Source organism: Heterocephalus glaber, unplaced genomic scaffold, assembly GCF_053883595.1.
Source record: "Heterocephalus glaber isolate CG9 unplaced genomic scaffold, H.glaber_assembly_v1.0 deba00001531, whole genome shotgun sequence".
Lineage (NCBI taxonomy): Eukaryota > Metazoa > Chordata > Mammalia > Rodentia > Bathyergidae > Heterocephalus > Heterocephalus glaber.
The window spans coordinates 21233171-21260096 of NW_028258329.1; the positions used below are offsets into that span (position 1 = coordinate 21233171).

General features: G+C 43.6%; 1 protein-coding gene across 11 annotated transcripts in view; it reads left to right on the top strand.

Annotated features, from left to right (window-relative positions):
* The window catches only part of Adamtsl3 (ADAMTS like 3), a 350115-nt gene that overhangs the window by 31308 nt on the left and 291881 nt on the right, over positions 1-26926 (top strand). For all 11 annotated transcript variants that reach the window (XR_015441834.1, XM_087188551.1, XM_087188548.1 and 8 more), the window contains one exon: positions 23726-23845. Coding sequence is in view for 10 of the 11 variants with exons in the window: in XM_087188551.1 (XP_087044677.1) it covers positions 23726-23845 (120 nt within the window). In the remaining variant the exon portion in view is untranslated. The remainder of the gene's footprint in view (positions 1-23725; positions 23846-26926) is intronic.

Sequence of the window (26926 nt, forward strand, 5' to 3'; positions counted from 1 at the left end):
TGTAGGAGACAGCCATGGCATTTGGCTGGAGTAAAGTAAAGTGGTTACTGTTAAGATTGCCATCCTCCTAGGCTGTTTTCTGGTCTTTTGATGAGAGACAGCAGCCCTACTTCTTCTCCATCTTTTCTTCCTCCACCACCTCCTCCTTTTCATCTTCCTCCTCCTCTTTCTCTTCTTTCTCTCCTCTTCCTCTTCCTCTTCTTCCTCCTTGCTAAATATTGGATCCTCTCATTCTCTCTTTCTCCATCTTTCTGTTGGCATTCATGCGTTGGCAGGGTTCTCTGGCACCTATTAAAGAATATAAGGACTGTGAAAAGAAAACTAAGAGAACCCACCACCCTGTTGCTCCTCAAGATCTGAGGTTTCTAGCCAGTCTGTCTACTTCCTTCCACTTTCCAGAGAGTCTTTGTATGATTGATTGCTCTCTTACGTTGAAGGTTTTAAACTTGTACTTAGTAAGAGGGAGTGGGGAAGCGGAGTGTACACTATTTTGTCCATAATTCCACATACTTTTTCTTTGAGAAATTCAGTTATTTCACTGGGTATGACTCAGTTCTGTTTTGATCTGCATATTTTAATTATCTTTGAGTAGAGATTTTTCTTTTAGTATATATTTAAATACCTTTTCTGTTTCAGTTTTCATGTTTGCTTCTTTCACAACACTGATTATGCATATGCAGATATCTGTTGTCTGTCATCCTTGTCTGTCATTACCTCCTATAACTTTAGTGCCTCCCTTTTTATTGCTCTCACACTTATCTAATTCTCTGCCAACTCTTAATTTTTCTGTAATGTAATTTCTTCTCTGTACACTTTCTGATGCCTTAAGATATTATTTCCTTACATTATTTTCTTATGCTACGTCCCTTTTCATTTAACACTGGTATCTTATCAACTTACTTTATATCTTATTTTCAACTTTTTTCCATTTTTAAGTAAAAATTATCCAAAATTTAGTATATTTTCTAGAGTACATTTTTTATCTCTTACATATTATTATTTTAATAATAACATGTAGTTTTCAAGTTGGTTTTATTCCCATTTACTTGATCTTGAATGAGGATTTTTAATAGCTCTATTACCATTTTTATTATTTCCCAAACTAGCAAGGGACATTTTTCCTTGGTTCTGGTATCAGCAAGGATAGGTTAGATCATGATGCAGTAACAATAAAAACATCTTAGTGACATAATGTCCAAGGATTTTTCTCACTCAGTTACATACGTGACACATTTCTTCTCAGTGCTGTTACTGTCTGAAACGTTGCATATTGCCATGTTAGAGAAAAATCGTAAATGTAGTGAACTGGACACTCATTCTGTCTCCTATCCCCTCCCTTTCCCTTTTTACCTCCTCTCTCTCCCTTCTTCCTCCTTCTCACCTATTCTTCCCTGTTTTTTGGCAGTACTAGGTATTGAACCCAGAACCTTACTTCTGCTAGGAAAGTCCAAGTACTCCTCCACTGAGTTATGTTCCTAGTCCTTTTTTATATTTTATTTTGAGCCAGGATCTTACCAGGTTTGCCTTAGCCACTTGAGTAGCTGGGATTACAGAATTACAGATGAGCACCACCATGCCTAGTTGGACACTGATTCTTAAAGCCTTCCAAATAGAAACAACACAGTTCACTCATATTTTGTTAGCCAAAATAAATCACATGGACACATGTAGCTTCAAAGGGGACCCAAAAGAAGAACTGGGAATATTGAGACCAGCACTAACCGCTGCTGTGGGTCCACTGCCCATTGTTTGCTTGTATGCCCTAGAAACCCATCTTCAGGATCATCAGGAATGGATCCAGTTTTAACGCTAAGCAAGTACCTAGCAGCCTAGCCATATCCATAGCTATAGTTGACATCTGTCTGATTACTTAGTTCCTATCACTTACAAATTATTAAACACTTTGAATATCACTGTTGAGCATAAAAATTTTTATTGCAGTGTTTTCACCTGCCACCTAAAGAGCTGATGGTGGAAGGTGAGATCATGGTCAGCTCTCTCTACAGTCTCCCTTTTTGGTATGAGGTATAGCTTCCCCAGCTGCCTTTGACTGCTCAAAGTCCACAGTAAAGGGAGACTTCAAGTGAAGGAAGGCTGTTTCCATATCCCTGTGTCCAGCTGTGATCTTTCTTCCATAGCAAGGGTGCTGCTCTAATTTCATTTATTTACTCTGTATAACATTACAGCACGTTCTTAAGAGTGGATATTTAAACATCTATCCTTAGTGACTTTTCTGTTATGTGGTCCCCCCTATGCTTGGTCTGGCAAAAAGTTCTTAAAATTTGCATCCCAAGGTGGGTATTTTCCAATTTCAAAACTGCTGCTGTTATTCCCTCGTCCCATTTTTCTTTGGTCATTTGGACTTTTTCTGGGCAGAGTGGGGCTTGGTCCTCTGAGTCGCCTGAATGGTGACATCTTGACTAATTGGGGGGCAGGGAGGCTCTAGATTGTAGCTGGCTTCTCACTGTTCTCCATGGCATAATAAACACATGGTGGACCAGACAATTTAAAGACTCAAGCATGGAACAAGCAGAATGCCCAAGGTCATGGAGCCCAACAAGAACCTGCCCAAGGTCATAGAATAAGTGAGGGTCAGAGCTGAGAGCAGACCCACTCTGCAGCTTACCTGGTGTCTTCCTCTGGACACCTGTGACACCAGTGCTACTGCATGGTAGTAAAGTGACTCTACCTGCCATTTCCTTGCTCACAGCTTTCTTTTCTCAGTCTCCACCATCTTGCTTTTCTATTCCACCCCTTTAACCTTGTCCACTGGTATAAAGTGGTCCACCAAAGGGGCCCGCTGGTATTGCTCATCCTTGCTGCAGGGTCTAAAGGTGGGATAGGTGACAGTAGTCCCCATTTATCCATGAGACTATGCCCCCAGGATCCCAGGAGATGCCTGAAACTGTGGATAGTGCCAACCCTGTGTATACTAAGTGTTTTTTTTTCTGGATAAATATACCTGTGATTGCCGGGGATTTAGCTCAGTGGTTTCGCCACCTGCCTTGCAAGCGCAAGGGCCCGAGTTCGATCCCTGGTACCAAAAAAAAAAAAAAAAAAAAAAATATATATATATATATATATATATATATATATATACACCTGTGATAAAGTTCAACTTGCCAAGTATACATCATAAAAGATTAAAAATAGCTAATAATAAAATATATCAGTTGTAATAGTGTGCTGTAATGAAAGTTGAAGGAATGTGGCCTCTATCTCTCAAAATCTCATTCTGGTATACTCACCCTTCTTGTGATGGTCTGTATAGCATAGAGTCCATGTGATGAGATGATAAGGGAAGAGTGAATGACACAGGTGTGGTGACATAGCATTGGGCTACTATGTGAGTGTCACCAGACCACAGGCACCAAGATATGAAACAGTCGATTTCATTATTGAGATGGGCCTGGATGACTAATGGGCAGGCAATATATATATAATGTAGATACGCTGGATGAAGCGATGGTTTATGTCCTGGGCAGGATGGAGCAGGACAGCGTGAGATTTCATCATGCTTCTCAGAACAGCACAGACTTTAAAACTTGTGAGTTACTTATTTCTAGAATTTTCCAAGACAGGCAGCATAACCACTGAGCTAAATCCCTGGCCCATAGAATTCTGTAATTTTTTTTTTTTTTGGTCACCCGGCATCAAACTCAGGTCCTTGAGCTTTCGAGACTGGCGGTGTGACCACTGAGCTAAATCCTCTGCCCATTAGAATTTTCCTTTTAATATTTTCTTTTCTTTGTATAACCTTTTATTGGTACATTTTAGGTGTACAATATAATGACATTCATCATTGGAGATATGCACCTTTACATACACTCTTGGTTCTTATTTTTTCCCCCTTCTCCTGCCCTCCCTACAATCCCTCCATTCCTCCTTATTTACAAAGACTTTGTTTCCATTCCTTTTAATATTTTCAGACTGAGGTTAACCATGTGGAAAATGAAATTACATGTAGAAAGGACCACTATACTGTCTGTTCCATGAGAAGGGGGCCGGATTTGGTGTCTTGTTGGAGAACATCATTGTTAAAGGGTGAAGAGAGTCAATGTTTGTTTAAAGTGAAGGAAGCATAGTCTAATACTAATTGGTTTTTCCCTTGGCTTGGCCCAAATCCTGCTTTAAATTTTGCATCCAGAGAGCAGATGTCATGTAAAATGATTTTCCTACAAATGTTGGCTTTCTTAGAATTGAGCTGTGTTTATTTTTTCAGTTACAAAACTGTGTTGTTTATAACTTATAAAGGAATGTTACTTTTCTCCCTGGGTCACCCCCAGCCAGTTGTCAGATGGACCAAACTCCCCACCAGCGGAGAAAAGAATCCTCAGCAGGTCTTCGACACTTAACCAATCTTTTTCAGAGGTTTATGAGTACAGGGAAATGCATTGGGAAATACTTGAAGTTTGGACACAAATTCAGTCTAAGCTATTGGCTCCATAAACCGGGTCATTCCTTTGAGCCAAGATGAAACTAGCATTTGTGGGGAGAATGAAAGAAGGTAGACACTTGCTCAGACCTTCTGCGTGTGACCATCAGGAGAGGGTCCTTGGGTTCTTACTGTGCCCTGTTGTGGCTTACTGTCTCCTCTGATACCGTAGTGGGCGTGTCACCTGAGTCGTGTCACACCAAGTTTCTGCTGCCCACCTTCTTGCTTATGTACTCTCCCCTCCTCTCCATCCATTCTCCATGCTCCCCCTTTGCTTTCAGTCTTGAATGTCCTTCAAGGCTTAAGACATCTACATCTTTCCCAATCCTCTCACTACCTTAAATTTCTCCCTTGTTGTTTTCTATCTTGTGATTAAGTATTTTTATACAATGAATTTTTTCTCCCTCCTTGGAATTCCCATTCTTTTCTTTCCCATTTCTCGAAGTCTGTGTTTGCTTTCCCTTTGCACCCTTCTCACAGTCTAACAGGTCCCAAGACATATGGGGGGCTCATTGAGGATATGCTGTCTGTCTAGGTCACTTTCTCCTCAGTGAGACAAACTATCCAACACACAGCTTAAAGGAGGAGAGGTTTATTTTGGCTCACCATTTGAGAAGTTTCAGTCCATGGTCAGCAGGCTAAAATACAGAAATGGCAAGGTGGAAGGGCCTGGGTGGAGGAAAGCTACTCACATCATGGAGGCCAGGATGCAGAGAGAGAAGGAAGAAGCTAGGGAGGGAGATATACTCTTCTAGGTCACAACCCTGGTGACCATCCTCTCACCAGACCCCACCTCCTGACAGCAAGTCAGCTATGAACTCATCAGTGGACTAATCCACGAATGAGTATGGCACCCCCACAATCCAGTCACCTTCCAAATACATGAGGCTTTGGGGGGGCCACCTCCGCCCTAAACCGTAACACTTTAGAAGAAGTTCAGATTGACTTGGGAGATAGCAGCCAGGGGAACATGAGAGGCACAGAACAGATCTCTGATCCTGCCATGCCCATGTACCCAGGAATGTGTCCTGGGACTCTTGAGTTGAGTGATGTCCCTTTCCAGTGACTGTTCCATGACCCTTTCCATATCTACCTCACAGTTTCACACCTCACCCTCTCACAGTGGAGCACTTATGTGCTTTGCTTGGAGGTGTCCTAAAGGCCTAAACTCTGTTTAATTTTAAAATTTTCATTCTGCTTTTAGAAAATAAATTTTAAGTTTTCTTCTTCACATAGTAGTACTTTAGGCTGAATATATAAATATATGTTCCTGGCTGCAAACTTCATGCCGATATCCCCACCCTAGGGCTTATTAGATTTGAAATCTAAAGCAAAGATCACCTGTTTACAACTTATCCAAGACAGCATTAATTTATCTTTTGTACATTCATGTTTTTGTCTTGTAATCATTTTTTAAAAATTTCTGCTTAGTTTAAAATTTTTATTATGTAAAAATGATTATGTAATTCTTTTAAATATTAAAGTAGATGAAGTAACAATATAATGCACACTCATGTGTCACCTCCCCAAAATAAAACACTATCAACACAGGGATGTTTCTCTTTTTCTCTTCCTCTTGTCCCCAATAGCTATGACTATCTTGAATTTTGAGTTTATGGTTCTTTTCCTTTTTTTATACTTGTACTTCATATTCCTAAGCAAAATATGTACTTTTTGAGTACTTTTTAAATTTTACATAAGTGAAATTATACTATGAGCATCCCGAAACTTGCTCTTTTGCTCTTTAGTAAGATTCATCCATATTGTTAAATGCAGCTTTAATTAATTTATTTGCACTGTTATATATTATTCCATTGTGTGAAGATATCTAAACCTATTTATTCTCCCGTTGAACATTTAATTGTTCCAGTTTTATTTTTATGAAGTATTCTATACATCTTTTTGTGCATTAATTTCTTTAAAGTCTACACCTAGGAATGCAATTACTGAGTAAAATGATTCATCCATCGTCAACTTTACTTGCTATTGCAAAAATTATTATGCAAACTTTAATATGAGTTTATATTCTAAATAAAAAGTGAGGAGTCCTCATTTTATTACATTATCTGCAGTACTTGATATTACCAGGCTTTTTTTTTTTTTAAATTAAATTCTTTTATTGGTACATTGTAGGTATACAACACAATTACATTTCTCATTGCGAACTGTACCTTTACATAATGCATCTTGGTTCTTATTGTTTTCCCCATTCCGAGCCCTCCCTTCATGCCCTCCACCCTTCCCTATTTACAAAGACTTTATTTCAGTTTTTTCCATTTCTCATCATTTTTCCTTTCCCTTCTTTCCTTTCCCCTGCCCCTTCCACTACCCCTACCCCTTTGGACCTTTTCTTCCTATTTTACATTTTCGATTATTCATTCTAATCATTGGTACATTTTAGGTATACAATATAATGACATTCATCATTGGAAATTTGCACCTTTACATAGTCTCTCTTGGTTCTTATTTTTCACCCTTGCCCAGCCCTTCCTTCAACCCCTCCATTCCTCCCTATTTACAAAGATTTTGTTCCTATTTTTCCATTTTCTTATATTAATCCCATTCCCTTCTAGCCTTTCCCCTAGCCCTCCCACTTCCTTCCCCTTTGCCCCTTTTCTTCCTATTTCACATTACCTATTATACATTTAGTCCTTATTTACACTTTCAGTTTCTCACACCAGAGAAACTATTCGGAATTTATTCATGTGTGTCCTATTTATTTCACTTAAGAGTATTGCCTCAATGTGCATCCACTTAGCTATAAATGTCTCTAATTTCTCATTTTTTATGGCTGAGTAGTACTCCATTTTATAAAAAAAACCACATTTTCTTTATCCAGTCTCCAGTTGATGGGCATTTGGGCTGTTTCCAAGTTTTAGCTATTACAAACTGTGCTGCTATGAACATGGGCGCACATATATCACTGTGGTATGATTCTTTTAATTCTTTGGGGAAGATCCCCAGGAGTGGAATAGTGGGGTCAAATGGGACTTCCAGTCCTAGTTCTTTGAGGTATCTCCATACTGATTTCACAGTGGTTGCACCAGCCTACACTCCCACCAGCAGTGGAGCAGGGTTCCTCTTTCCCCACAGCCCTGCCAGCATTTGTTATTGGTTGATTTCACGATAGCAGCCATTCTTTCTGGAGTGAAGTGGAATCTCAGTGTTGTTTTCATTTGCATCTCTCGAATGACCAGTGATGTTGAACATTTTTTCATGTGTTTATTTGCTATTTCTACATCTTTGTCTGAGAAATGTCTGTTCATTTCAGATTCCCATTTTTGGACTGGGTCTTTAAATTTGGGAGGTCTGATCTTTTTAAGTTCTTTATAGATTCGAGCTAGTAGACCTTTGTCTGAGGAAGAGCAGGTGAAGATTTTTCCCCACATTGTGGGTTGTCTGTTCACACTGCTGGTGGTTTCTCTTGCTGTGCAGAAGCCTTTTAATAAGAAGAGATCCCACTTATTGATTGTTTGTGCTAGTTCACGGGCAACTGAGGTTTTGTTCATAAAATCTTTTCCTACACCGATGTCTTCAAGAGTTCTACCTAACCTCTGTTCCAACTGGTTCAGAGTTTCTATTTTAATATTTCGATCTTTAATCCATTTTGATTTTAGTTTAGTGCATGGTGAGAGATACAGGTCTAGTTTTAATCTTTGGCAAATTGCAGCCCAATTTTCCCAGCACCATTTATTAAAGAGGCTATCTTTCTTCCAGTGAGGGTGTTTGGCTCCTTTACTGAAGATGAGATGGCTGAGTGTGTCTGGCGTTGTTTCTGCATCTTCTAATCTGTTCCACTGGTCCTCAAGTCTGTTTGTGTGCCAGTACCATGCTGTTTTATCACAGTAGCTTTGTAGTATAGTTGCAGGTTGGGGATTATGATACTCCCTGCCATGTCTCTGTTACCTAGAATTGCTTTTGCTATTCTCACCAGGATTTTTTATGTTTGGTATTTTCAAAGTTATCAAATGGCAGCTTTTGATGTTATATATCTCTCGTTACTAGTGAGATACCCATCTTTTTGTGTCTATGGGCATTTGGGTTTCTACTTCTGTTAGTAACTGGTTCATACCTTTTGGCTGTTAGGATTTTTTATTGTTGTTTTTCTAGTTCTTGTCTTCTCATTGTACACAGCACTGACATATTCTGTGTATAAACCTTTTGGTGGCTAATACATCTTTACTCAGTATATAGCCTGTGTTTTTACCTTCCACGGTGAATGGAAATTTGAATTGTAATGTAACTGCTCTCTGGATGGTAAACACTTAGAGAGCAGGGATTCTTACTCCCTTTTGTGCAGCGCTGTGTCTCAAGCTCCTGGTGTGTGGTGTGTGGCAGATGTCTAGAATTATGTGTTGAGTGAATGGATGGATGGATGGTTGCTCATGTTATCTTTCATAGTTTGCCTTTTGGTGTGTCTTTCATGAACAATCCCTTCTTACCTTGATGCCACATAGATTCCTTTTGTATTTCATTCTAAATATTTAGCCTTATTTATTTTTTACCCAGAGAAAATTCGTTTTGCATCCAGTATGTCTCTGGGAAAAGGAAATGAATGAATTTTCTAACAGGCTCTGCCACTTATTAGATATTAGGTGGCCCTCTTTGTGTCCAGATTTCCATGTTTTCTTCCCTTCATTAAAAAAGAGGGATGATATTAATTATCTAGCAGGGTTGATGTCACATTAGAACTGTGCCATGCGTCCAGTATGTGCCTGGTGCATTGTAGGCACTCAACAGTGGAGCTACTTTTTTTCCTTTTCTTTTATCTTCATCTTGGAGCAGAGAGAGAGAGGGAGAGGGGGGGTGGAGGGAGGTGGGGGTGTGAAACTCCCTTTTCTCCATGACCCCCCCCCCCCCCCCCCAGTCTCAGTCTGTGTGGAAAGACCCTGTCACAGGCTCTTTCTAGCTCCTTTCTGGCAGTGAGCTTCTCCTCCCTCCTCCTTCCGCCTGGCCTGGCCCCTTCTCCGTAGCCTGGGTTTCTGCCCTCAGCCAAGTAGCAGAGGCCTCTCTTTTACAACCTGTCACAGATCTCTGAGTAGATGCAGGCTAGCTTTGGAGCAGCCACACCATTTTGCTTCTAAAACACTTAAGGGCACTTCTCATCAGAACAGAGCAGACTGGTTTCCTCACAGGGAGGTTCATTTGCATTTCATTTACTCTAAATACAACCAATCCCCTGTCATTTGTTACTGTGGGCACCAGCTTGCTAGGAGGATTTGGGGTAAACAGATTTGTAGTAGCTGCCAGACACTACGTATAAGTTGCAGATGTAGTCTCACTGTCTGAATTATGTCTGGATTGCAACTGCAAAAAATGGAAGCGATGAAAGAAGTTTCATGTCTTAGGTTGCACATATCTCATTTAGAGTGTTTGTGCTGTTTTTTGGTTTCCTCTTCAAGAATCTATTGATTTAGTCTTCCACATGCATTGTGGGGTGACCCTGTAACTTGCTGTGGTGTGTCTTGCAGCGAGGTCTTCCCCACTGGTCTGAGGTTGATGGTCGTTCTTGTGTGTGAGATCATAAGTGATGTGGGGTAGAACCTCGTCTTAGGCATGGAGTCTCCAACGGGTAAGGTCTTGATTATCTTGCTGGAAGCCCCTTTTGCTATCATCTGCTTGGTCTTGAACCCAAGACTGAATTGTGGTGAGAAGAAAATTGCAGACATCCCCTATCCTCGCTCGGTGGGGTTCCCTCTTCTTATAACTTCCAGGGAAGTGAGGCTCACTCCAGGATCCTGTATAGCAGTGCTGGTCCACTGAAATGTAATGCACACTGAGTAGGTGGCAGGACATCTCATAACTACATTTAGATGTGCTCAAAGAAACAGGTGAAAATTAATTGTAATATATTTAATATTATCCAATATATGCAAATATGCTTTCAACGTGTAATCAACATAAAAGTTCTAAATGAAGTATTTTACATCACTTGCTTTCATACTGTCTTTGAAATCAAGTGTTTATTATACACCTTCAGCCTATCTCCATGCAGATGGGGCACAGTTTGAATGCTTGGAGCCATGTGTGCACAGGGGGCCTGCAAGGCACAGGGGGGCTTGGTAGGACTTCTTGGGGAGAGGTGGGATTGGGGTCCACTGCCCCCATCTTCTTTCCTCCACTTAGATCACCACTAGATTTTCTCTTCTGTTCTCTCCTTGCAAAGATCCCCAACATAGAGTTTAATCTCCTCATCACTTAGGGCTCTCCCTCTTAGCGCACTAAGCTACTTGGGATGCAACCATGCTCAGGAAAGTGAATCGTCACATGGACACAGCTTTGCAGATTGTTTTAAAATACCCACCAGTTATTAGTTTTGAGGCTACATCTGTAAAGGAACATAAACACAGCACACCTGGGTCCAGCAGCCAAAAAAGAGGACGACAGTGGCATCCAGCAGAGATGCCTTCAGGTTCGGGATGGAGAGGGACAGGAAGCCGGAAACAACCAGGGAACAACAATGCTTCCGGAGTTTCCACTGTGGCCCAAACAGCTTTCTTAAACTTAAAATAAAATTAGATTTTCCAAGTAAAAATTCATTGGATGAGTTGAAGGAAACTCAACTTGAGGAAATAACATCTGACACAGTAGAAAACCACAAAGAGTAAAGCATGAGGAAAAGCTGAGAGATGAGGAGAACAGATTTCAGAGACCTGAGATTCAGACCCTAGAAACAGGACCAGATAGAGAAAAGGCAAAAATGAAACAACTGTTTGTAGAAAGTTGCCTTGAATAAAGACCAGATTGGGCTATGGTCAGGATGGATAAGAATGGATACCTACCAAAACATATAAGTATTCTGGTAAAATTTTAACTTCTAAGGATGAGGGAGGAGTAAAAGAATTCTAGAATTGCCACATTATGCAAATTAAAATGCCCAGTTTTCAGCATAACTTTATAAGATACACAGTGTGGCTTTTGCACTGGAAAAGAAAATAGTTTATAGAATCTGATTTTGAGGATGTGTGACATTTGTTGTATTATACACATGCCTTGAAATTGGGTATTATAAATATGTTCAAGAACTGTAGATGCAAGAAAAAGTAACTTACAAAGGGAAAACAATCAGATTGACAACAGATTTTCACAATTTTTGACTTTAGAAAATTGTGAAATTATATAGGTAGTTTTTTAACTTTTACATTTTTTATTATATGGAATTGATTTTGGCGCATTGATGAAGGAGAAATCCGTATTTGTTCATTTCCTACTTATTTAACTATTATGTTAAAGAATTTATTGAATAATCTGCCACTTCCCCACTGATATGAAAGTCTTTATTGAATGTTAATATAAACATGCATATATATTCAAGTCTGATTTAAAACTGATTTTATTATTTATTCTATATATACGTATACAGAAAATATTTATATAACATGCTGTTTAAAGGAAGCTGACCATATGCATTTGTGTAGTCCCCAACTTTTACAACCATTCGTGAGGTGGCCCAGGTATCTAATAGAAGGAACCCACCATGGAGTCTATGAAATGGACATTGCCAGTCCTCCTAGGGCTTCATGGGTGTCCTTTCCTTATTGTAGCCACCTCCAGGCTTAGAAGTAACCACAGCAAGAGGGGAACAATGTGTTACCCTTTCCTTATCTTTATAGCTTAGCCTCATGAGTACATTTCCCTAAAAATACATTATTTGGTATTATCCAGTTTTGGATTCTATACAAATGAAATCATGTTGTATCTGTTCTGCTCAGCGTTACAGTTTTAAATTTCATTTCTGCTGACATGTGAAGCTGAGTTCATTCATTTTTACTGCTCTGTTGTGTTCCAAGGTATGAAAAAAACACAAGGTACTGACCTATTCTGTGGTTGGTAGTTTCCTTTTATACAGTGTTAGATTTATTTCATTTGTATTTTATTAGAGGATTTTGCATTCATTTTAAAAGTGAGACTATATTATTCTTGTCTGCTTATGTTATCAAGATTATAATACTCTCACAAAGTGAATTTTCAAATGTTCCTTTCTTTTTACAGTTCTTTGAAAGAGTTTTTAAAAGATTGATTATTTATAAAGGGAATGTTTTGTAAAGCTCACCTTTCAAATCTTGTGGTTCTGTTGTTTTCTTCCTGGGAAGAATGTTAAATACAGATTTCATTTCTTTAATGGTTAAAGGATCATTGATTTTTTTTTTCCCTTCCTTCCCTCCTTCCTCCCTCCCTCCCTCCCTTCCTGCCTTCCTTTCTTCCTTCTTTTCTTCCCTTTACCCTCCTTTCTTCCTTTTCTTCCTCTCAGTTTTATTTATATATTTTCTCTAGAACTTTTCCATTTCCCCCAATATTTCCAATAGATTGGGGCAGTTTTTCATAACTCCAGTCCTGGTGTTACTTTGCTGCAGCTCGTTTCCCCCTCCAGCCACAGTGCCACCCTGACATCTCTTCTGGAAAGGCATGATGGTGCAGGTTGGCCCCTGGCGGCCATCTCACCCACCCAGCCACCCGTCCTCCACAGGAACCATTTCACTTCTCTTCCTGATGCCTCTCCAGTACTTCCAGAGACTCCGTGCGGCCTCTGCGATCTGCATGACAGCCTCCAGCCCCGGCCGTGCTCTTCTCATCTCGGCCCATGTGAGGCTCGGTGTTCAGGAAGGCTGCACTCCCCGTGCTGATTTTCCTAGCTAATCCCTGACTGTTCTTTACATCTCAGCCTGGAGGCCTTGCCTTGTGATACCTGCTATGACACCGAGTCACAGGTTCCCTAGCAATCTGCCTTTCCCCGTCTTGGGTGGCTCATCCCTCACCTCACGGCTTCCTAATTGCCAATCTCTCCGTCTGCATCTGAGCCCAGACAGTGTGGGCTGTGATCGTGGAGTTTCACACTGGCGAGACGGAGTGTGTATGTGGAAAGCATGCAGTCAGTGCATGCTTACAGTCATGCTTAAGTTAAAAACTTGCTTTTGGAGCTTTGTGAATACGGTAATCATATTGGTACCCATTTGTACAGCTCCATGCAGTTTAAAGAGCACAATTACATGTTATTTTATTAAGCAGTTCTGGGAAGTATAAGGCTGTAAGCTCCACTTTACTCCCGTGGACCTCGAGGTGAAGAGAGCGCACATAGTCCTTGTCCTGTGCGTGGGCTTCCTCCTCCCTAGGTGCCCCCCCAACACGTGGAGCTCAGGTCTCCCACATTGCCTTTCATTCTGAAGTCATTCTGTACCCTTCTTTTATCTTAAGCTCAATGTGACTGTCTTGGACATTTGGATCAGGGAGGGGCATCTTGAGGCTGTTCGTCTTCGTTGGATCTCCTGTTTCCCCGAAAATAAGTCCTAGCCAGAAAGTAATCAGCCTTGAAAACTAGAGATCAGAAATGCCAGCCCCAGTCAGCCCAACCTGGCCTTCCCTGCCTTTTAGAGCAGCCACCGAGCAAGAGAATAGTGAGGACAGAACAGTAATTCTGGTCAAGAAAATGTAGTGACCCTCTTGATAGTGGATGCTGGACTCTCTTTAATTGCTGGGTATTTTTCTGCTAAGTTCACACCAAAAGTATTACTTTGGTATTTAAAAAAATACAGTAAAGAAACAAAATTCCTGCATAGACACCTTCTTGCCGACTTCCCTCCTGCCTGGGGACTTGTAGTGCTCCTCTGGCTCGGCTCCTTGCCTAGGCAGGTGGGGAATGAGACTGACCATGGAAGGGATGTGTCTACAGCCACACAGCCCTTCTCTGACCTCCGGGCTCCCAACCGCAAGTCTTGGCGCCCTTTTTAAACTCGAGCATCCATCAATTAGAGCAGGTGTCTGGTGTCTCCAGGTATGTCTAGTGTATGAATGCAATTTTCCATGTGTCCAGTACCATTGGTAACTTGAACCCAATGTTTATTCAGGATTTAAAACCAAGTGACATCTTCATGTCAAACAAATATGGAATGGTATGATGATGTTTGAAATACTGCAGAAAATTATTTATAATTCCATGTATCATTAAGAAATTAAAATTATACTTGAAAATATACTGTCTTCAATCTGTAAACCTGTGTTATGTCCAACACACCACTTGGATCCAGTATTGTAGCTTGCATTCTTCCATTTTTAAACAACAGAAAGTATGTTTGTAACAATTTCTTCTGCTGATTTATAGCTCCAATATGGCTCCGTCACCCTTGTAGGATGGGGGCTGGTGTTCGCACCACCTTCTGCTTCTAAGAAACCCTTTATACTTTATGTCAAGCCACAAGGTGTTTTGCAGTTCATGGAAATTGGCGAGATATCATTTTATACACATGCAGCAATGACAGCCTGAGTCTCAATCACTGTATTCCTATTGTTTTGCTTGTTTAAGAATTCTGAAAAACATGAGCATTCGAACAGCAAATTTGGCAGTTCCTCTCATGCGTTCACATTGAACACTTCCTGCCCTGGGAAAACAAACCAGTTTATGATGAATATAAATGTTTTTGGAGTATGTGCAAACAGTATACTTCTGTCTTTTTCTTCTTTGAGAAGGCTGCACTTGAAAGCCTGCATGATTTCAGCCACACAGACGGGCTATTTCCTAAAAGAAATGAAGCTGTAGGGGAGAGAAAGACTGTGAATAAACACGAACATGTCTCCGATGTGTGCTGGACTTTGTCACTGGCTGGTGTCTCATTGCCAAACGGGGAAGAGCAGTAACATTTGTTTTTTGCTACCGAAATACTGCAAATTCATGCATGAGTAATAAACAGAGATTTGTGTCATTCTCAGTAACGGCCCCACAGGTTGGCAACAAAGGACACCATGGCGGCATAACCAACCAGTTGTGAACAAAGGGGTGTGCACTGCACACGCATGTTGCACTTGTGTTATGAGGGTGTAGGTGGTAGGCTGGGGCCGTTGTTCGGGGAGGGATGGCAGAGGCCATCTTGGCCCTGGACATGGGATTGCTGGGGAAGCAGGTCCACTCGAGCTGGCCAGGCCGGCTGCAGGGCTATGGAGGCAGAGAGGTGCATGGGCCATGGAGGAAAGGGTCCCTGTTGCTGCGGGCAGAGACTCCCAAACCCTGCAGGACCCGGCCAGGTTCCTAGACAGTGTAGACATGTTGGAACCTCCAAGGCAAATGGCAGGTTACTCCTGCCCAGCTTAGAAAATCAGACAAAAAAAGTGATTCCCTAGGGAACCCTGACCTGCTTTGGCCGCCTTGACTGCCTTGACCTCTGTTTCAAACTGCAGTTTATACCCTGTCCCCCGGCACTTCCAATTTCCTTTTCACGTGACTTAGTGTGCAATTCACTTCTCTATTATGTTCATTTTCTGCTTCCCTAATTTGAATCTGAGCTTCTTGAGAAATGTGATTCTTGTCTGTTCTGTTGACAGCTGAATTCACAGTGTCAAAAACACTGCTGGGTGCATGGTAGGTGTTTAATAAACATGTATTGACTGAATAGGACTTATGAGCTCCCAAATTACTTGGATACTCCATGCTTTTGGGAATCCCTAACCCCATCATTTGGGCAAAATAAAACACTTATTTGTACTTCATATAGAAGACCAAAATGCCTTTTTCTCTGCAAGACAGATAACAATGAATGTTCACAGTGAAGAGGTGGTGGGAAAATACATGTTCCACTTTAGGATCAAAGTGCAGATTCCAGTACCCAGACAGCTAGGAGACAGTGTTCTTCCTAGCCTTTCGGGGAGTGGAATAAATTTGTGGAAGAGAAGACAAGGACTAGAAAACACTGCATCTGGCCAGCACCCTCCAAACACCACATCCTCAGATGAGATGTCACTCCCTTCAGTTTTGAATGCTGTGGCTGGGACAGGTGGCTGGACCAGGATAGGGAGGAGGAGGAGGAGTGGGGCAGGGAGGTTACAGGGAGTCAGGATCTGAGGTGAACACCTGGGTTTTTCTTAGCAAAGAGCCCTGTTCACAGGACATGATGTGCCACTTTTTCCGGAAGTATTTTAAGGTGGACTTATTCCCATGTCACCGTTTGCTAATTGCAGCTGTTTTCGATGGGTCACTTACATCAAGGTGTTCAAAAATGGACTCTTAAGTGAGTGTTTGGGGGCAGGCTCTGGGGAAAGATCTGTATTGTGTATATTGGCAGGGGAAGACTTTGCTTTCTGCTCCCCATTTGGAGTAGTAACCAGATTTTTAAATAACCCAAGTGAGATCCATCATAGGCAGAGCCAAAGGCTTGGGCCTTCTGGGGTGGAAGAGCAGTCTTCAGACTCTGGTCATGCAGGGCTCCAGGCGAGGAGGCAGGGACTGGGGTTGGCTCCTGGGAAAGATTCAAGTTATTGGAGCTCTTGCTCAAATAAAACCCAGTGCTCAGTGCAGAAGAGGCTCAAGGTGGCAGAAGGGTGGGGAGACTCCATTTTCAGGCTCTGTCCTTTTAGGGAACTGGAAGGTGAAATGTGGTCCAGCAAGGTCTCTTCAGTGACTTCAGGCCCTTCTTGCCAGGGATGATGAAGGGTAGATGTGGGAGAGATGGAGAGAAGGACAGGGGAGGGAAGAGGAAGGGAGGGGAGGGGAGGAAGGGAGAGAGAGAATGTGCATGTTTGGTGGCAGGAGAAGTGGTGTTGTGGATGACATTTTTGAGATCCAAATTCCAGTTTGCTGATGTTAAATTCCAGGAAGGAGCTTTTCCATGTAAACAGCTCTTTCTGCATAAGAAAGGCCACACCTCCCTGGTCAGGAGGGATGGAGAAAGGTCTGCTGCTCATATTTCTTTTGAAATGTGGTCCAGAGTGAAGCTAAGATGTGAAGCTACAAGGTATTTAGGGAGGGGAGGTGTACCCAGATGTTCCAGACGTTAGGTCTTTCAGTGGAACAGTATCAGGAGAATGTGTCTTTAATTGATGGTAGAGAAAATCTTAAATCCCTAAAATTAATTTTTTAAAACTCAGAAAAAAAGGGCGAAAACTCTTTGTCTTTCAGCCCACTTTTCCAAACTTGCCAAAGTAAAATTTATATTTCATCAGGAAGTTTTTGGACAAAAAGTCTCAGAAGGATTACATCCTACTTGAAAAACCAAAATGATCAGGAGGGTGTCTATTTTTAACCTTTGTGTCAGGATCAGGAAACAAAATATACATCATGGCTTTTAGAAGAAAAGTGGGCTTGGTCCCCTGAATTTAAGCAGTGTTGATTTTCTTCAGTTTTTCCTTATGGCATCCAAAGGTGCAGTGTTGCATGCCATCCTGGCCAGGAGGAGGAAGGCATTCAGTCTGCTGTGGGGAGAGGCACTTCCACATTGTCCAAAGCGGCTGCCACCTGCAGGGGTGGCCCCTTCACCTGGGCAGACTCCTTGCTCCCTTCTGGGTTGCTGGGAATAGACTGTTTCTGACAGTGACTTCTGAGTCCCTCGCTGAGCCTTGTGTCAGGGCAGAAGTTCAGCATCAGTGGCCTGGGGTAGTACCTGCCTGGCAGGTGCCATTGTCCCAGTGTCCTCAGCTCTTTCAGAACCTGGGCTCCACCACCAGTATCTTGCTTCCTTGTGTCGTCTGAGTTGCTGCAGCTTGAAGCCCCTGACAGGGTGTTTCTGGAGTCTCCAGTGACCAACATGGGGACATCTGGGCAGAGGGAGCTGTAACCAGGTAGAGTCACCATCAGCCTGAAGACAGGGAAAGGCCCAGGGCAGCCCTGTCCATCTTTGCAGCAGTGACAAGGATGCCTTGCATTTGGGCTGATGCAGTGTGGGGAGAGTTGTGCATGTGGGAGGTGGAGTCCTGTCTCAGCCTGGCAGGCTGGAGTGTGGGCCAGATGGAGAGAGGATGTCAATGGCAGGACATTGGGTGATCAGGTCTCAGGTTTGGGCTGCAGCCACATGGCCTCCCAGCAGCATGGGGGAAGGACTTGGGGCCAGCACTGAGCACAGTGCTGAGGCTGGTGGTTTGGTCCCTCTGCATCCCACTTAGGGGCCCAGAGGAGCCAGGTCAAAGTCACATTGTATTTGTTTTAACTGCTGACTCCTTGGCTTTAGAGGCACATGAGGTGCCTGCTTCATTACAGGAAGACCCACTTCTCTTCTGTGTCTCTCCTTGTCACATCATTCTGAGAAAGAAAACTGAAATGTGTTTTCCTACTCTCTACTCTCTGCTTAGCACAACACTTCTAAAGGCGAGTGTCTGGGGTTAGCTCCCTCCTCACCATCCAGTTCTCTAAGGGTACCATGCAGTTCTGAAACTATCTACCTGGAGGTAGCGTCAGACCCAAGGTTAAGGGACCCAAAGACTGCTCCCCAATTTAGATACCAGCCACAAGTTATGTCACCTGCACTTTTGGTCCTTGGACCATCAATCCAGGATCCTGCTACCCCCTCCTTGGGTTCCGATGATTTGCTGGAGTGGCTCACAGAACTCAGGGAAACACTTTACTGTGTCTGCCAGGTTATTCACAAAGAACACAGTCAAAGGTTCAGACGAGCAATCAGATGAAGGGCCATGCAGGGTGAGGCCTGGAAGGTCCCAAGGGCAGGAGTTAGGGTGCACCCCCTCCCCAGCACTCAGATGTGTTCATCAACCTGGACAAGGCCCAAAGTTAGTGCTTTTCAGTTTTTATGGAGTTCATTATCTAGGCACTCAATGACATCACTGGCCCCTGGAATCAAGTTAGCTTCACCTGGAGGTTTGGGGATGAGACTGAAAGTGGAAAGTTCACCTGGTTGGTCCCAAGCAGCCCTGTCCCACCCAAGAGTTACAACACTTGAGCAGAAGATGCTCCCATTACCCAGAAAATGGCAAAGATCTGGGAGCTCTGTGCTGGGAACCAGGGTCGAAGACCAAATGTCAGAACAAAAAATTCCCCTAACAATTCTATTAGAGGCGTGTGTGTGTGTGTGTGTGTGTGTGTGTGTGTGTGATGTGCTGGGGATTGAGCCTAGGGCTTCATGCATGTTAGGCAGATGAACCACCCCCAGCCCTCAACCAGAGGTTTAGCAGCTGTGTCAGGAACTGTGGTCAGAGACCCCATATATTTTTATTACACCAAAATTTTATAATCAATCAAACTTGGTCTGGAAGTTGTTCTTGACTCTCTGTAAGGTATGGATCGAAGCCTAGAACATGAACTCTTGTTTTTGAAACGCCATCCCACATTCATGTCTTCCTGCCAAGGTCAGAGCTTCCCGCTGGGGTGGGATGGGGGGGGACACAGCTGTACCTCCAGGCCTCAGGTTCAGGGTCCCCAAGGTACTGTCTGGATTCCTCCTGGCCCATCCCTAGTGGCTGAGCAGCTGTGCACAGTGGCTGTGGGGCCAATGCATTTGGCAGCTTCCCTCCCAGACCCTGGCTTTGTGCCATGGGAAGATTGCACACTTCCTATCTGGCCTTCATCCTCCACCTTCTCCCCACCTCTTGCTACTTAAGGGCCCTGACCTCTTTGGTCACCCCATCCCGTAGGCAGCCACATGTCCCTGAGACATCAGGACAATTAGGAAGCCCTTTCCTTCTGGATGGAAATGTCAAAGACAGCTTCCCAATGATGCTTGTTTTCTGAAGCCATGTATGGACTCAGGTGTTTCTCCTGATAGGCAGGTTGTTCTAAGAATCCTATCTGCTGAGGAAGGAAGGGAATGAAATGGAGAACTTTCCCTGGAGAGCTGGGAGTCTGTGTGTCCCTAGTCTGATGACGTGAGCTCCGGGGTCTCAGCTTCTTCATTCAGGAAGGAAGATGAATGGTAATCACTCTTTGGGGCAGTTGTGAGAACAGGGGAGCAAATGCTGGCTCACAGCAGATCCTCAGGACTTGAGATTCTTTCTTTCTCATCGAAAGATCTGTGTTGGATCTGCTTGTCTCACTGTTGGAGGTGCAGCAGGAGAGACTCCTGCCTCAGAGGGGTGGGAACTAGGCTGTCTCCAGGGTCCTTCTGATTCTGCAATTCAGACATTTGGTTTTCCTGCATCTTCCACGGTTTGGACATTAGAATCCCATTGTGTGTGTATGTGTGTGTGTGTGTGTGTGTGTGTGTGTGTGCACACATACACTTGTGTGCAAGAGAAGGGATGGGAATCATGGAGGAGGGAGGCAGGGAAGATGCTATTGTCAAGGGCAGCTGAGCTGGGGAGCAGTATACCACTTCAGACATAAGTTGGTTAGATTCTGATAGAGCCCTGTCGCTTTTGGAGAGAATGATCTCACCATCACTAAAGGTATTCAAGTAGTGGCTTCAGAGCATCTGGCAGCATTGCTGAGGAAGAGAGGCTGGACTCAACAGGTTCTTTTTGGTGCTGGAATTTCATAATGATGGATGCCACAGCTCTACAAGACTTCAGACGACCATGGTGGTGCACGGTACCCTCCATGGGGTCTGGGGCGAAGACTTGGGTTGCACCTGGGCTGTATACTTAACTCCCAAATAAATAAAAATGGTTCACTCATTGTCATTTTGATAGTAAGAATAGGGATTTTAATAGCAAGAGGTGGATGTAAAATCATTATCCATCCATACGGAGTGTGATGTGGGCATGGAGAGAATCTAGGGGAATAGAGGTTGCCAGGAAGCAGGCCTTTCCTGCAAGGCCCGCGTGGTGCCACCTGCCAGTCTTTCACACCTCATCTGCCACATGCCAGGCACTGTGCTAGGCACCTGCTGTAGGGTGGAGCTGAGTGGATACACTGTCTGCAGACAGCAGTCTTCCAAGAGGCAGTGGCAAAATGGCCCTCAGGGGAGAGACAGAAGGGATAGGTAAATGTGTCATTTTACCAATCTGAATTTAAGCAGGGGGGAAGCTTATTAGAGCTTAAATGTGGTTATTTTTAATCTTGCAGAGACACAGTGCACATATAACTTGGTTACAGAGAAGGGCTGTGTCATTACAAAGTGGCTCCAAAAGACCTCACCTATGCCTAGCTTAGGACGTGCCCGCCTTGCCCAGACGGTGGCCTTGGAAGAAGGGTAGCTCAACAGTGTGAGAGGGAAAGAGTGTGCTAGGGACCCATGACCCATCTTAGGTCCAAGAATCCATGGGATGCAGCAGCAGGAGCCAGGGAGGAAGCACAGAGGAAGTGGAGGCCCAGACTTGGAATCAGCAAAGAACATGGCTGACGTGGACTAACACAGGCTGGGCGTCCCCCTGTTGCAGAAGCTGGACCTCCACATGCATCCTGGACCCATCCCTCTTCCTTCTCAAGCGCTTTCTTCCTGCAGTTCTGCTGCCAGCTCCCTTGTCTGCTCTCACACACTGGATTATTCCAGTGACCAAACAAAATACTCCAGCATCGTCTACCTCTAAACATTGCCTGTCCCTCCACACTGCCCCATCTCTGCCTTAGGCCCCTCCCTCTCCCTCTTCAGACTCAGTGCAGTTGTTCCTGCAGCTGCGCTGGAACTGCAGTGACCTCTTTACCCCACACCCAGTGGGTACTTCTCCAAGCTCATCTCCCTCACTTTCTCTGCAGCATTCAAGAAAGTTGACTGCTCTTTTGGATGCTGAATTCTTCCCTGACCCATTTAAGAAATTCTACTCTAATTGATCATTTTTAATCTTTTTTGCTTGCTTCTTTTCTTCATTTTCAAACAGTGGAATTATTGTTTGCAGTCCTGGGATTGAACCTAGGGCCTTTGTAGGGAGCTACACTGCTAGCACTTTTTACTTTTTATTTTCAGACAGGGTCTTGCTAAGTTGTGCAGGCTTGGCTTGACCTCAAGGTCCTCCTCTCTCAGCCTCCTAGAGCGCTGGGATTACAGGTGAGCACCACTCACCAGGCTTCAGATGGTGGAATTACTGAGGGTGCCAGGCAAGGTCCTCTTGTCTACCAAACTCTTTCTCTAGGGAGAGGCCTTTCTGATATAATGGCTATAAATATATATAAATGTAAGTGCTGACTTCCACATTTTATGTCTAGTCTCGGTCTCCTCCCTGAGCTCCAGACTTGGTATGGAGCAGCCAGGTCAAGCTCTCCAAGTGGATCTTTCATCTCATCTCAGGAAGAGCTACTGACTCTGCCCTTCCCAACAAATCTGTTCCTCCCCAGTGCTGCTCATCCCTTGTGTCCTTTAAATCTCCTTGCTCAAGACAAAAACCCAGCATACTTTGGAGGGGGCAAAGGGATCAAAAAGGTGGTGACTCTCCTGTTTTTGATTCCTTGCTTTCCCCTCATTAGCCAGTCTGTTGGTTTCACTTCTACTCCATCCACTTTGTTCCTTCTTCACTGGGTGATGGCCTGTGTTGTTTAAATGCTCTTCTGTGGCTCTCTTCCCCTTGCCATCACTCACAAACCTTTCGGTGTCCTGGGGCTTCCTTTCTCCTCATCTTCATTGCATCTCCCTGTCCACACTGAACCCAGCCACACTGACCCTCTTTCTATTCTTCGAAAGCACAGACCTCATTTCCACATTAGGGCTCTGGGACCTGCTCTTCTTTTGGGAGAAATCCTCACCCATGGCTTTTTGCAGACCTGATTCCTTCTTGTGGTCTAGGTATTAGCTTCAGTCTTACCCTTTCAGGGAGCCCTTGCTGACCATCTACTGAAAATTGATCAGCTTTTCCCCTGTGTTATTCTGATATCACCTGCTTATTTCCTTTGTAGCACTTAGAACTTTAACCTTACTGCTTAAATCAACTGAAGTATTTTATTACTTGCTTTACTGTGCATCTCTTCCACTTGAGTGTCAGCTCCATGAAAACAGGAACCTAATCTTTCTTGTTCCTCACTGTATCTATGTCCTTAGAAACATTCTAGGCATATGGTAGGTGCTCAATAAATATGCACTGATTGCATCATCACATTAATATAAGCATCCTATTAGAAGGCTCCCTATATTCAGGAAGCTCTTTTCAGGTGGCGATCTACTCTTCGGTAGATAAATCTGTGTCTCTGCATATGACGGCTAGCAGGTTCTAGCCCTGGCTTAGGCTTGGGTGATTTTGTTGTCTTTTGTGATGGTCTGTATTCTCTAAAGTTTCCATAATGAACATGCATTTCTGTTGTACTGTGGAAAAAATTGTTTCCCAGTCCTTTATAAATAATTAATAATAATAATAATAATAATAAAGAAGAGAGAAAAGAAAGAAGGCAAATTGTAAAAGTGATGGATTTGCAACTGCAAAACGTGTGCAGGCTAACTGCTGTGTGGTTGACTTGGTGAAAGGTTGGGGAGCCCGAGGAAGGATGAAGAGGGGAGAGAAAGGAAGTGTCAGGGACTAGAACCACCACTGCCGGTTTGAGAGGGACGAGTGTGGGCCTGGCCTAACAGTGCTCCAACACATGTCGGATGTGCATACCTTGGTCATCACCAGTGTCCAGCCTATAGTGGATGGGTTTTCTTGGACTGTCCTTTTTGGACTCTGCCTCTCAGGGGTTTCTCCCTGGAGGCTTCTTTGTGACCAGGTGACCTTGTCTTTCAGACCACATCAGAGAAGTCGCCGGGAGCATACTTCCTTCCTGAGTTTGCACTGTCTCCTCAGGGAAGTTTCCTTGAAGATACGACGGGGGAGCAGTTCCTCACGTATCGCTACGATGACCAGGTAAGAACACTCAAAAGGACTTACCTTTGGCTTTGCCATATGCCAGAAGGCCGGACACTGTCTTAAACACCTCCAAATTAACCATATTTTCCTCTGTGTAACGCTTGTGCAATAGACCCTTGACATTCTCTGGGATCCCAAGGCCCCTGGACAGCCCATGCTGCCTATAATTTCCCACACTGTGTGCAGCTCTGGTTTGGTTGGAATATTTGCTTGAGAATCACTTTTTCTCTTATTTCTATTTCAGAAATATCTGATGGGTTCATTCATTTTAGCAATCATTGAAATTATCCAAAGGTTTTCATTCTGATTCAGCCTCACTTCTGTGCCCTCTTGGCTTTTATTTCAGTTTCTTTCAGCTTCACCAGCCTTTTTCTTTTCCAAGCCTGTTTTCCAGAAAGGAACAAAGTGTGTATGCCTGCGTGTGTGTGTGTGTGTGTGTGTGTGTGTGTGTGTATGTGTTTAAATCATTTTGTGAAGGCTAACAGCCTTTAAGATTATACATGCCTTTGAGATACAACTCACTGAGACAGAGAATGTTCAGCTGTGCCAAATTCAGAGGTTTCTAGCTGAGGAGCCTGAATTCCCGAGGCACTGCAGCAAAGCAGGATGAGATCGAAGCCCATGTGGGCCCTTGGTGGATCCAGCAGATCTTGGCACCTACAGGCCCAAGTGGAGACCAGGAGCTGGGCATGCCTACCTTGTCATGGCCCGAGACGGTGTGGAGGGAGATGGCTCAGCAATTGAGGCCAGCTCTGCTGCCCTCAGCTGTGTAGTTCAAGGCCAACACATTCTGGTTTGATTTGGAGAAGGCCTAGTTGGGGGCAGATGACAGTACTCACGCGAGCAGCCCTGTGCAGTTGAGTCTGCCAGTGTGGTAGATGGGAGATGTGACTGCAGGAAAGGGACCAACTCTGGGGCTGGCTAGAGGAGCGGATGCTGGAAATGAGGCGGGAGGAGGACTAGAGCCCTGCAGGGCATAGCAGTAGATGCAAGATGGAGACTGGGGCACAGGGCCAGTGGAGGCATTGCTACCCAGGATGGAGTCCCTGCTCAGAAGGGAACACTTTTTCATCTTGATCTTCGAGAGTACTATCTCACCTGTTGTCCCAGTCATTTTCCTCATCACTGAGACACAATACCTGACACAGCTTAGAGGAGGAGAGATTTATGTTGGCTCATATTGACAGTCTATGGTCAGCCAGCTCCAGGGCAGAAATGGCATGGCAGAGGGGAGAGAAGAGGAGAGCTACTCAGGTCATAGTGGCCAGAAAGCAGAGAGAGATGGGAGGAGCCTGGGAGGGAGATGCACCCTTTCAGATCACACTCCCAGGGACAGCGCCTCTCCTAACCAGAGCCCATCTTCTACTAGGAAATCAGCTATAGCGACCCCATGGTCCAGTCACCCTCCAAAGGCCCCACCTCAAGCATGGAGCATGGAGCCCTTAGGGGACATCTAGATATAAACTATAACACCTGCCTTAGCAGGATTGCCCCTGCAGCTAGGGTTGGGGTGCGGGGTAGAACTGTGACTCAGCAGACCCCCTGTAGGCAGGGGTGAGATGAGACCATTTTTTTAAGTCAAAAATTTCAACATCCAGTCATTTTACCAAGTGACTTTAGAAATGACTGCATATATAGTTCCTGGGTAGCTGTGGGGTGTACGCTAATTTTGTATTTACCTAGTGGAGCCCAGGCATTTGTGCCCACTTGCTAATAATGTCTAAAATATTATTAAGATGCTGTCTACCTTTCTCTGCAATGGAGTTTTTAGACCACCTATAATTTATGGGTCCTTTTAATGCAGAAATCATGATCCAGCAGATTTTCAAAGGAGAATTTAAGAAAATGAATTGAGAAGGCTGAAAAGATAAAAAAGAGTCTTGATAAATATTGAGCTATCTTGTAATTAGAGTGGTTAATGCCTTCTCTGGGTTTTACAGATACATTATATTTACTATAATAACAATATAAAAAGCTAGAAAAAGAGGAAAACAAGCACCTTCGGTCTTTTCTAACACAGATCTTGAAAGTGTGTGGCAAGCTGTGGGAATTTCACCCGAGGATGTGTGGTTCCAGAAAGCCCCAGGGATCGGCACATGAAACCGCTCTGGGTCTTCCCACTGCGAGCTTCCTTATGGGAAGGGAACAAAGAAAAACGAACAAAGATGGAGGACAACAAGCCAATAAAAGCACCCCTCCTGCCTCTCTGATGAGAGAGAAAACAGGCCCTTGCGTTAAATGAGGGGTGTCTCCTGAAGGAGCCTCAGGATCTAATGGGCCAGGGCTGTTATCCCAGCACCCAAGGCCCACCTCTCCTCCCTGGGCCTAACAAGCAGGCGACCCTGTAATGACAGGGAGCTTTGCAGGTACAGGGGAAAAGACAGAACCAATCACATTTATCCAGTTTTTTAAAAAAGACCCTTCTGTAGTGTATGACAAACATGAAGATCAATTAAAAGCCAAAGCTCTGGAGTCAGACCACTTTGCATTTAAGTCTGAGTTCCAGCATCTTCTTTGCTGTTTGACTTTGGAAAAGTTACTTTCCCTCCCTGCATCTCTGTCCCCTCAGGTGTGATGTGGAGATGTGCATGGCCACACCTCTTGTAGGAGTGTTTTGAGGACATAAAGGAGATATTTCATATAGGTCTTCCTCACAGTACTGTATATGCATTTGATTTAGTTGTTGTTATTACTAATAACATTATTTGCAAACATTTCATTCTGAGAACCTCAGATACACTTATGCTAAAGGAAAGAAAGGAGTATATTTTCCATTTACATCAGGGGACCCTACACAACATTTTAAATTAATTTTTATTGCGGTCCAATAGCCATGCAGCAAAATGCTTACATACCTAAAGCATAGAACTTTTAAAATGAATTTAAATTTAAATTTTAAAATTTTAAATTTAAACGAATTTTTAAATATTTCTACACTTATGTAACCACTACCCAAATCAAGAAATCAAGCCTGTCCGGTACCCTGGGATGCTCCCTGTCCTCCCTTCCAATCAATGTCCCCACTCAAGAAGAAGCCACCATTCTGCCTCCTGTCGCTGTTGTAGCTTGGTTTTGTCT